The sequence below is a fragment of the Anomaloglossus baeobatrachus genome, chromosome 7, assembly GCF_048569485.1.
Source record: "Anomaloglossus baeobatrachus isolate aAnoBae1 chromosome 7, aAnoBae1.hap1, whole genome shotgun sequence".
Classification (NCBI taxonomy): domain Eukaryota; kingdom Metazoa; phylum Chordata; class Amphibia; order Anura; family Aromobatidae; genus Anomaloglossus; species Anomaloglossus baeobatrachus.
This window is the reverse complement of record NC_134359.1, coordinates 308,318,991-308,326,259: the sequence shown is the minus strand read 5'-3', so window position 1 is coordinate 308,326,259 and position 7,269 is coordinate 308,318,991. Positions and strand designations below refer to the sequence as shown.

General features: G+C 47.0%; 1 protein-coding gene across 1 annotated transcript; it reads right to left on the bottom strand.

Annotated features, from left to right (window-relative positions):
- Positions 1–2,212: 2,212 nt before the first annotated feature.
- On the bottom strand, positions 2,213–6,831 carry LOC142246592 (prostasin-like). The gene is made up of 5 exons (XM_075319661.1): positions 6,808–6,831; positions 6,566–6,728; positions 6,184–6,449; positions 4,428–4,600; positions 2,213–2,586 (listed from the first exon to the last, which is right to left on the bottom strand). The coding sequence occupies exons 2-5, from the start codon at positions 6,712–6,714 to the stop codon at positions 2,311–2,313; spliced, it is 864 nt and encodes a 287-aa protein (XP_075175776.1). The 5' UTR covers positions 6,715–6,728; positions 6,808–6,831; the 3' UTR covers positions 2,213–2,310.
- Positions 6,832–7,269: the final 438 nt, after the last annotated feature.

The window sequence follows — 7,269 nt, the reverse complement described above, 5'->3', positions numbered from 1 at the left end:
TGCCCCCACAGACTCCTCTGCCCTCCACACTCTTCACTCAAGGCTCCTCTCTCCGTCTTCCAGCTCCTCTGCCACCACAGACTCCTCTGTTTTCCACACTCTTCTCTTCAGGCTCCTCTCTCCGTCTTCCAGCTCCTCTGCCCCCACAGACTCCTCTGTTTTCCACACTCTTCTCTTCAGGCTCCTCTCTCCGTCTTTCAGCTCCTCTGCCCCCACAGACTCCTCTGTTTTCCACACTCTTCTCTTCAGGCTCCTCTCTCTGTCTTTCAGCTCCTCTGCCCCCGCAGACTCCTCTGTCTGATCCTGATTCCTACAGCCCATCTAGACTGCTATGTCCTCTTCTAGTCTCCTCTGTTTCCCTTCAGACTCCTGGTCACTTTACAACTCATCTGGCATCTCTAGTCCTTTTACCTTCATTGCAAACTACTCTATCTGCACTAGATGGCACTCCTCCAGACTCTTCCATCCCTTTCATATTTTTTTCTCCTCTTCTTGACTTCTTTGTCCCCTGCAAACCTTACTGTCTCCTCTAGAGACGCACTGCTTCAGAATCTTCTGTCCCTTCCAGACTCTCTGTTGCCCTTCAGACTCCTTTATCTTCTATAGACACCTTTATTTCCTCCAGACATCCCTTGCAAACTTTTCTTTTTAGACTCTGTTTCCCCTGTCCTCCCCCAGATTCTTCAGCCCCATACACACTCCTTCTCTCCTACTTAAACTCCTTTTCCTCAACCAGACTCCTCTTCCTCTACAGATTCTTTCATCCTCTCTAGACTGCTCTGTCTTCCTGTACACCCCTTTTGTTTCCCTCAGACTCTTTTGTCCTCCTTAGACTCATTTGTATCCTTCACATACTATATCTCTGCTGCCTTCAGAATCCTTTATTTCCTTCAGCACTCCTTTGTCCTCCACTAGACCTCTAATTTTCCTCTAGACTCTTCTGCCAATCCAGACTCTTTTATCTTCTTCTTGATCCTTTGGTCACCTCCAGGTTCCTCTCTTTCTTTCAGACTCCATTGTCCTCCACCAGACTACTTTGTCCTTCTCAAGACTGTTTTTTTTCTCCTCTCCCTCCATATTTCTTTGACCTGCTCTTGACTCCTTTGTCCCCTATAGTCTTCACCCTTTGCTTCTTCCAGAGCACATTGTTCCCTTCCGAGCCTTCTTTCACCTCCAGAGTCCTGTATCACCTACAGATTCCTCTGTCCATTTCCTAATGGTTTTGTCATCCTCCAGCTCTGTCCTGACCAACTTTACCATCCTGTCTGGACTCCTCTGTCCTCTTCCAGACTCTTTTAGATCCCTAACAACTTCTCTTTCTTATGCAGTCACCTCTGCCTTCCCCTCCAGACTCCACTATCTAATCTACACCCCTCTGTCCGCTCCAGAAACCTCTGTTCTTCTCCATATGCCTCTATACACTCCAGACCCTCCTCTCTTCCAAACGCCTCTGTGCCCTTCAGACTCCTCAGTCCCATACAGACTTCTCTGTTCTTCCAGATCTCTCTCTTCTCCTCCAGTCACATCTATCCCCACAAACCTTCTTTCTGCCTTCAGACTCCTCTGTCAGCTCCAGATGTTTTATTCCTTCACTCTAGACCCCCTCTGTTGTCTCCAGACTTCTCTGAACCCTCCAAATTCTTCAGCCTTCCTCTTTTGACTGTCATGCCCTCCTGACCCCTCTATCTTCTTTCTCACGCTCTTTTGTTCTCTTCCCATCCTTTATAAACCCCTCCAAACTCTTTTGTCCTCTCCTCAAAACTCCTTGGTTCCTTGCTGATCTCTTTGGGTTTGTCTGGGGCTGTAGGTGTTTTTCTGAGCTTGTAGACCATATAACATGAAGGCCACAGTAAAGGGATAATGTGTGTGTGACACAGCGGGTGGCCGCTGCAGGGCAGATGTGCTGACTTCTTCATTATATGGAGCAGATATTCGGACCCTTTCGATTAGTGGCAGGTTATTAGTCTCAGAAGGGTCATCACAGATGGTCATTTCTATCATGAAACCTTCACATTCTCTGAGATGAATGTGCAAAGAACGTGTAGACAAAGTGAGGTAAATTTTGTGGATAAAGGGGTCACCTCTGCAGATAATATGGGCAGAATAATGGCTTATTCCATATACATTTATTAATGTTCATGAAGTAACAGTTGAGCAGTGTGGTGGTCTTCAAGTGGAGGTCACCTCTCAGAGATGTCCATCATGGGCATCACTTAGGCAGATTGTCCATTGTCTAAATGTCCAATAACCTAGAAACAATGATGTGCACTAATGTCTAATATAAGTTTAGAGACCTCAGAGATCCCAGGTCTACCAGAGCTTGTGCATGAGCAGGGCCGTGAGGAAGAAGAGAAGGGTGAGCACTGAGGAGGGCATTACAGAGCCACTGGTGGGGTACAGTACGGTGATCTCAGCAGGTGTCAGCTGAAATTGGGGCACGTATTGCTGAATCCAGTTGGAATATGCAGTGACTCGAGTGTATACACCTGGACGGTTCGGAATTGCACAACCGAAGCCCCAACTGACCAGTCCGGCCAAGAGCCAAGACCCATCCCATCGACAAGACAATGGACCTCCAGAGTCGCCCTGTGGAAGAGAAGAGCAGAATGACTGTGAAGCTGTGAGAATTATGGGGCTGGTCAGGGAAATGGCGGTCTGGACACTTGGATGAGGACACAATGAGCTTATGAATATCATTGTCGATATAAACTCCAAGAACAGAATGGCGGCGTCTAAGGTGGAGTGGAGCAGTTGGGGTAGATTTAGTATATGCAGTATATAAGAAGAAAAAAAGTGGCTTTGCTTTACAGCCAAAAAAGATAAAAAACCTTTTATTCAAACTGCGTGCATTAAGATGTAGGGATGAGGCCGGGTGCAACCTCTCCCAGGACCAGGACCAGTACCAGTACCAGGACCAGGACCTGGGAGAGCTTGCACCCAGCCTTGCCACTGCATTCTGGATGGACTTCCTTTAGAAGCGTTCACCTGGGGCCATATGATAATATATGGAGGATACGAGCTCCTTCTCCTGTTCCACCGGCTTTTGAAAGGTAACCCATAGTAGTGCAAGACCACATCTTCTTTTTTTGTTTGCACTGTAGACTTAGTATATGTCCAATTTGAAGTGGAGCAGTCGGTGTAGTCTTGGTATATGATGCGTGTTGTGGAACAGTTGTGGTCATCTTGATATGAGTGGAGTGGAGCAGTCGGTGTAGTTTTTGTATATGACTCAGGTGGAGTGGAACAGTTGGGGGTAGCCTCAGTATATGACGGGTGGAGTGCAACAGTTGGGGTAGTCTTGGCATATGACTCGGGTGCAGTGGAGCAGTTGGGCTACTCTTAGTATATGATGGGTGGAGTGGAGCAGTTAGGGGTAGTCTTGGTATATGACTTGGGTGAAGTGGAGCAGTAAGGGGTAGTTTTGGTATATGATTTGGGTGAAGTGGAGCAGTTGGTGGTAGTCTTGGTATATGACGGGTGGAGTGGAGCAGTTAGGGGTAGTCTTGGTATATGACTTGGGTGAAGTGGAGCAGTTGGGGGTAGTCTTGGTATATGACGGGTGGAGTGGAGCAGTTTGGGTCATCTTGATATATTATAAGGGTGGAGTGGAGCAGTCAGTATAAGTCTTTGTATATGACTTGGGTGGAGTGGAACAGTTGGGGGTAGTCTTAGTCAATGATGGGTGGAGTTGAACATTTGGGGTAGTTTTGGTATATGACTCAGGTGGAGTGGAACAGTTGGGGGTAGTCTTGGTATATGACGGGTGGAGTGGAGCAGTTGGGGTCATCTTGTTATATGATGGGTGGAGTGGAGCAGTTGGGGTCATCTTGGTATATAATGGGTGGAGTGAAGCAGTTTGGGTCATCTTGGTATATGATTTGGGTGAAGTGGAGCAGTTGGGGGTAGTCTTGGTATATGACTCAGGTGAAGTGGAGCAGTTGGAGTAGTCCTGGTATATGCCTCAGGTGGAGTGGAGCAGTTGGGGTAGTCCTGGTATATGCCTCAGGTGGAGTGGAGCAGTTGGGGTAGTCCTGATATATGCCTCGGGTGGAGTGGAGCAGTTGGGGTAGTCCTGATATATGCCTCGGGTAGAGTGGAGCAGTTGGGGTAATCCCGGTATATGACCTGGTGAATTGGAGCAGTTGGGGTAGGTCTGGTATGTGACTCGGGTGAAGTTGTTGTAATGCCCCTTCTCAGTCTGGGGTACATTTTCGGTGTTTCTCTTTCAGTATAGGTCTGGCACCGTGTTACTATTTTAGCCTATGTGTAATATCTGTAGTGACTACACTACGGCATTTCTTGTACACTGGGTTTCGCCAGGTTTCAGGAGCTTTTCAGGATCTCCTGTCATGTGGACTCCTTACCTGCAGGTCTACATATCACTTAATGTGGTGACCTCTTTTGTCAGTATGAAGACGTCTCGTTACCTGGCAGGCGTCCTTCTGACCATCCTTGTATCCTGCACAGATCATGTCCCACTGTATTAGGGTGGTATTGGCAGTTACGGTGGGGTTATTGAGGTGGTACATGTTGTCACACTCTGCACGGTCTATGATGGGGAGCTGGACCTTCTGTAGTGTTTGAGGTGATGGTAAACTCACTGAAAAAAAGGAAACACAATATTCTGGTTAGCCTTTAGACTATCAGCAATCTGGGCCTGTCAGTATTGTAACTCATCCTCAGTTATAATTATAGGAAGGAAATACAAAAGGCAAACTGCTAACCTAAGATGGTCCTGTACCAGAAGACATTCCCTAGAGGCTCCTGGACTGTACGGACCATACCGGAGCCAGGCAGGAGATGTGCTGACACCTGCGCTCTTTGGTTGGTGAACATTTTTGAGAATCCAGATAATAAAAAGCAAAACACAGGTGGATTTTTTGCCAACTCAAACCGAATCTTCCCATTGTTATGAGTGACCAAACTGAAGGTCTATGCTCCTCTGGTCAGAAGAAGACACAGATTGTTACTGAAGACGAGTGGTGGAAAAAGACGGAAAAAGAGGAAGAGGACATGGAAGACATGATCTGTCGTTACCTGTCTGCCAGAAGTCTTGAGTATGTTTCCTTTTACTATTTCTCTTCTTCCTCCTTCTTCTTTGACTTCTTTCTTCTCATTGTCCTTTCTTCTGCCTGTAACTCTTCTTCTACTTCTTTATTATGTTTTCATCCTTTTTATTTTGTCTACCTTCTTTTCCATCTTCCTCTTCTTTTTTCTGATCTTCATCCTCTTCTTTTTGCACTTTTTCTTCTTTCTCGTCTTCCTCGTCTTCCTGTTCCATTCCTTCTTTCTCATTTTACTTTTTGTCTGCTTTCTTCTCCTCCTATTCGTCTTGCTCTTCTTTTCCTTCTTTATCATGGTCCTGCTCTTCTTTCTTTTGTTCTTCTTTTTGATCTTTCTCCTCTTCATCTTTTTACCCTTCTTTTCCTCTTCCTCATGTTTTCCTCATTTTCCACCTCTCCATCTTTCTCATCTGCATTCTGTTCTTCCTCTTGCTCTTCTCTTTTTTCATGTTCCTCTTCTCATTCTTTCTCCTCTTCCTCTTGCTCTTCTCTTTCTTTCTGTTCTTCCTCTTGCTCTTCTCCTTTTCTGTCATCTTCCCCCTCTTTTCCTCTCCTTCTTCATACTTGCCCTTCTTGAGAAGTGCTTTCCAGCTGATTCACCTTGTGACCTGAGGGTGAGAAGGATCTGCAGTGCATTAGACGTAATGATGAAACTGAGGATGAGGATGTCTTCTTCTTGAGGATGTCTTCTTCTTGAGGATGTCTTCTTCTTGAGGATGTCTTCTACTTGAGGATGTCTTCTTCTTGAGGATGTCTTCTTCTTGAGGATGTTTTCTTCTTGGGAAGGTTGATCGGGCTTTGTCCCATGTTGGTTGCTTGATCACGGTTCTGTGAGTGAAACGACATATGAAAGGTTCTCACTGAGGTTCTGTCTCATTCTCCTGGATCCCAAGTTTATGGTCGTTTCTTCATTCTTGTCCGTTTCCTTCATGTTCAGCTGCTATAATTGGAGCCCTGAGCTCCAGACCCAATCACTCATTGAGTTTCATGGAACTTCTTCACGATGAAACATATGACGACCCGAACACAAGAAGCAGATCATAGATCTCTGGAAATGTAATCATATTGTCTAATGTTAACCACAGTGACCCTTGTGAACCCGGCCATTACTCATCGTTACCTCCGGATTTGATGGATCCCCAGCCAGTCACAAAGCAGTTCAGGTTACTGGGAAACTGGACGTCTTGTGAGGGGATACAGATGGGCATCACATAGTCTGAGTATGGCACCGGATTCGTCAGCTTTATCAGGGCGATGTCCCCACTGGAGCCTGCGCGCTGGTATATTGGGTGGATATAAATGGCGCTGACGTCAGACATGACGCCAGTGGGTATAGACAACTGGTACGCTCCGAGATTCACCTTGAAATCTGCAGTTGTGAAGGGTCTGATGTGGAAAGAAGAAGAAAGCTGAGTGAGTGTGGAGCATGTATAAGAATAATCATTACTAGTTATGGGGAGTCCAGGCATCACGATGAGCCCCCCAATATGGCCGCCTCTTACCGGATGAAGCAGTGAGCCGCACTCAGCACCCACTGGGCGTCAATCATGACTCCGCCACAGATGTGGATGCCTTTCTTTCTGAGGCTTATCTGCCAGGGCCACTCCCCATAGAAGGCGTCTTGTCCACCCACGATGCGATCCGACGTCATTGGCTTTCCACAACCTATAGACAACATCCACCTGTCACCTAAGACCGGGTGACGTAATAAGGGGGTACAAAGGTAAAAAGAGGGGGCACGTACCTGCATAACTCAGCGCAGACTGGAAATCTGCAAGAGAAAGTATGGGCTTAGTATCTGTACTCAGAAATCACAACCTTCCTACAAGGGCAGGAGGGGATGAGATAATTGTGGCCGCGTAAACCCTGTAATCCCACTGAATGTGGTGTCTATTGTGACAGACATAACCAGTGATTAAGACTGCACAGTGTCAGTGAGTCAGCGCTCAGTCATCCTGGGGTGCCGTCACCTGCCGAACGATACCCCACCCTGCAGGTGATAGGTGCATGGGCCCCAGTGTGCACTAAGCTGCCCAGATACTGCTTCATTGTGGGGTCACACTAATCTGCCGAGACACTGCTTCCTTCTGGGGAGGCGCTAAGCTGCCAAGACGCTGCTTCCTTATGGGAAGGTGCTAAGCTGCCAAGACGCTGCTTCCTTCTGGGACCACACTAAGCTGCCAACACACTGCTTTCTTCTGGGGCT

Coding starts and splice junctions, on each gene's coding strand:
- LOC142246592 (XM_075319661.1), bottom strand. CDS start 6,714: ATGACGTCGGATCGCATCGTGGGTGGACAAGACGCCTTCTATGGGGAG. Junction 6,450..6,565: donor GCGGCTCACTGCTTCATCCG/GTAAGAGGCGGC, acceptor TTTCCACATCAG/ACCCTTCACAACTGCAGATT. Junction 4,601..6,183: donor GGGATCCATCAAATCCGGAG/GTAACGATGAGT, acceptor CCTTTTTTTCAG/TGAGTTTACCATCACCTCAA.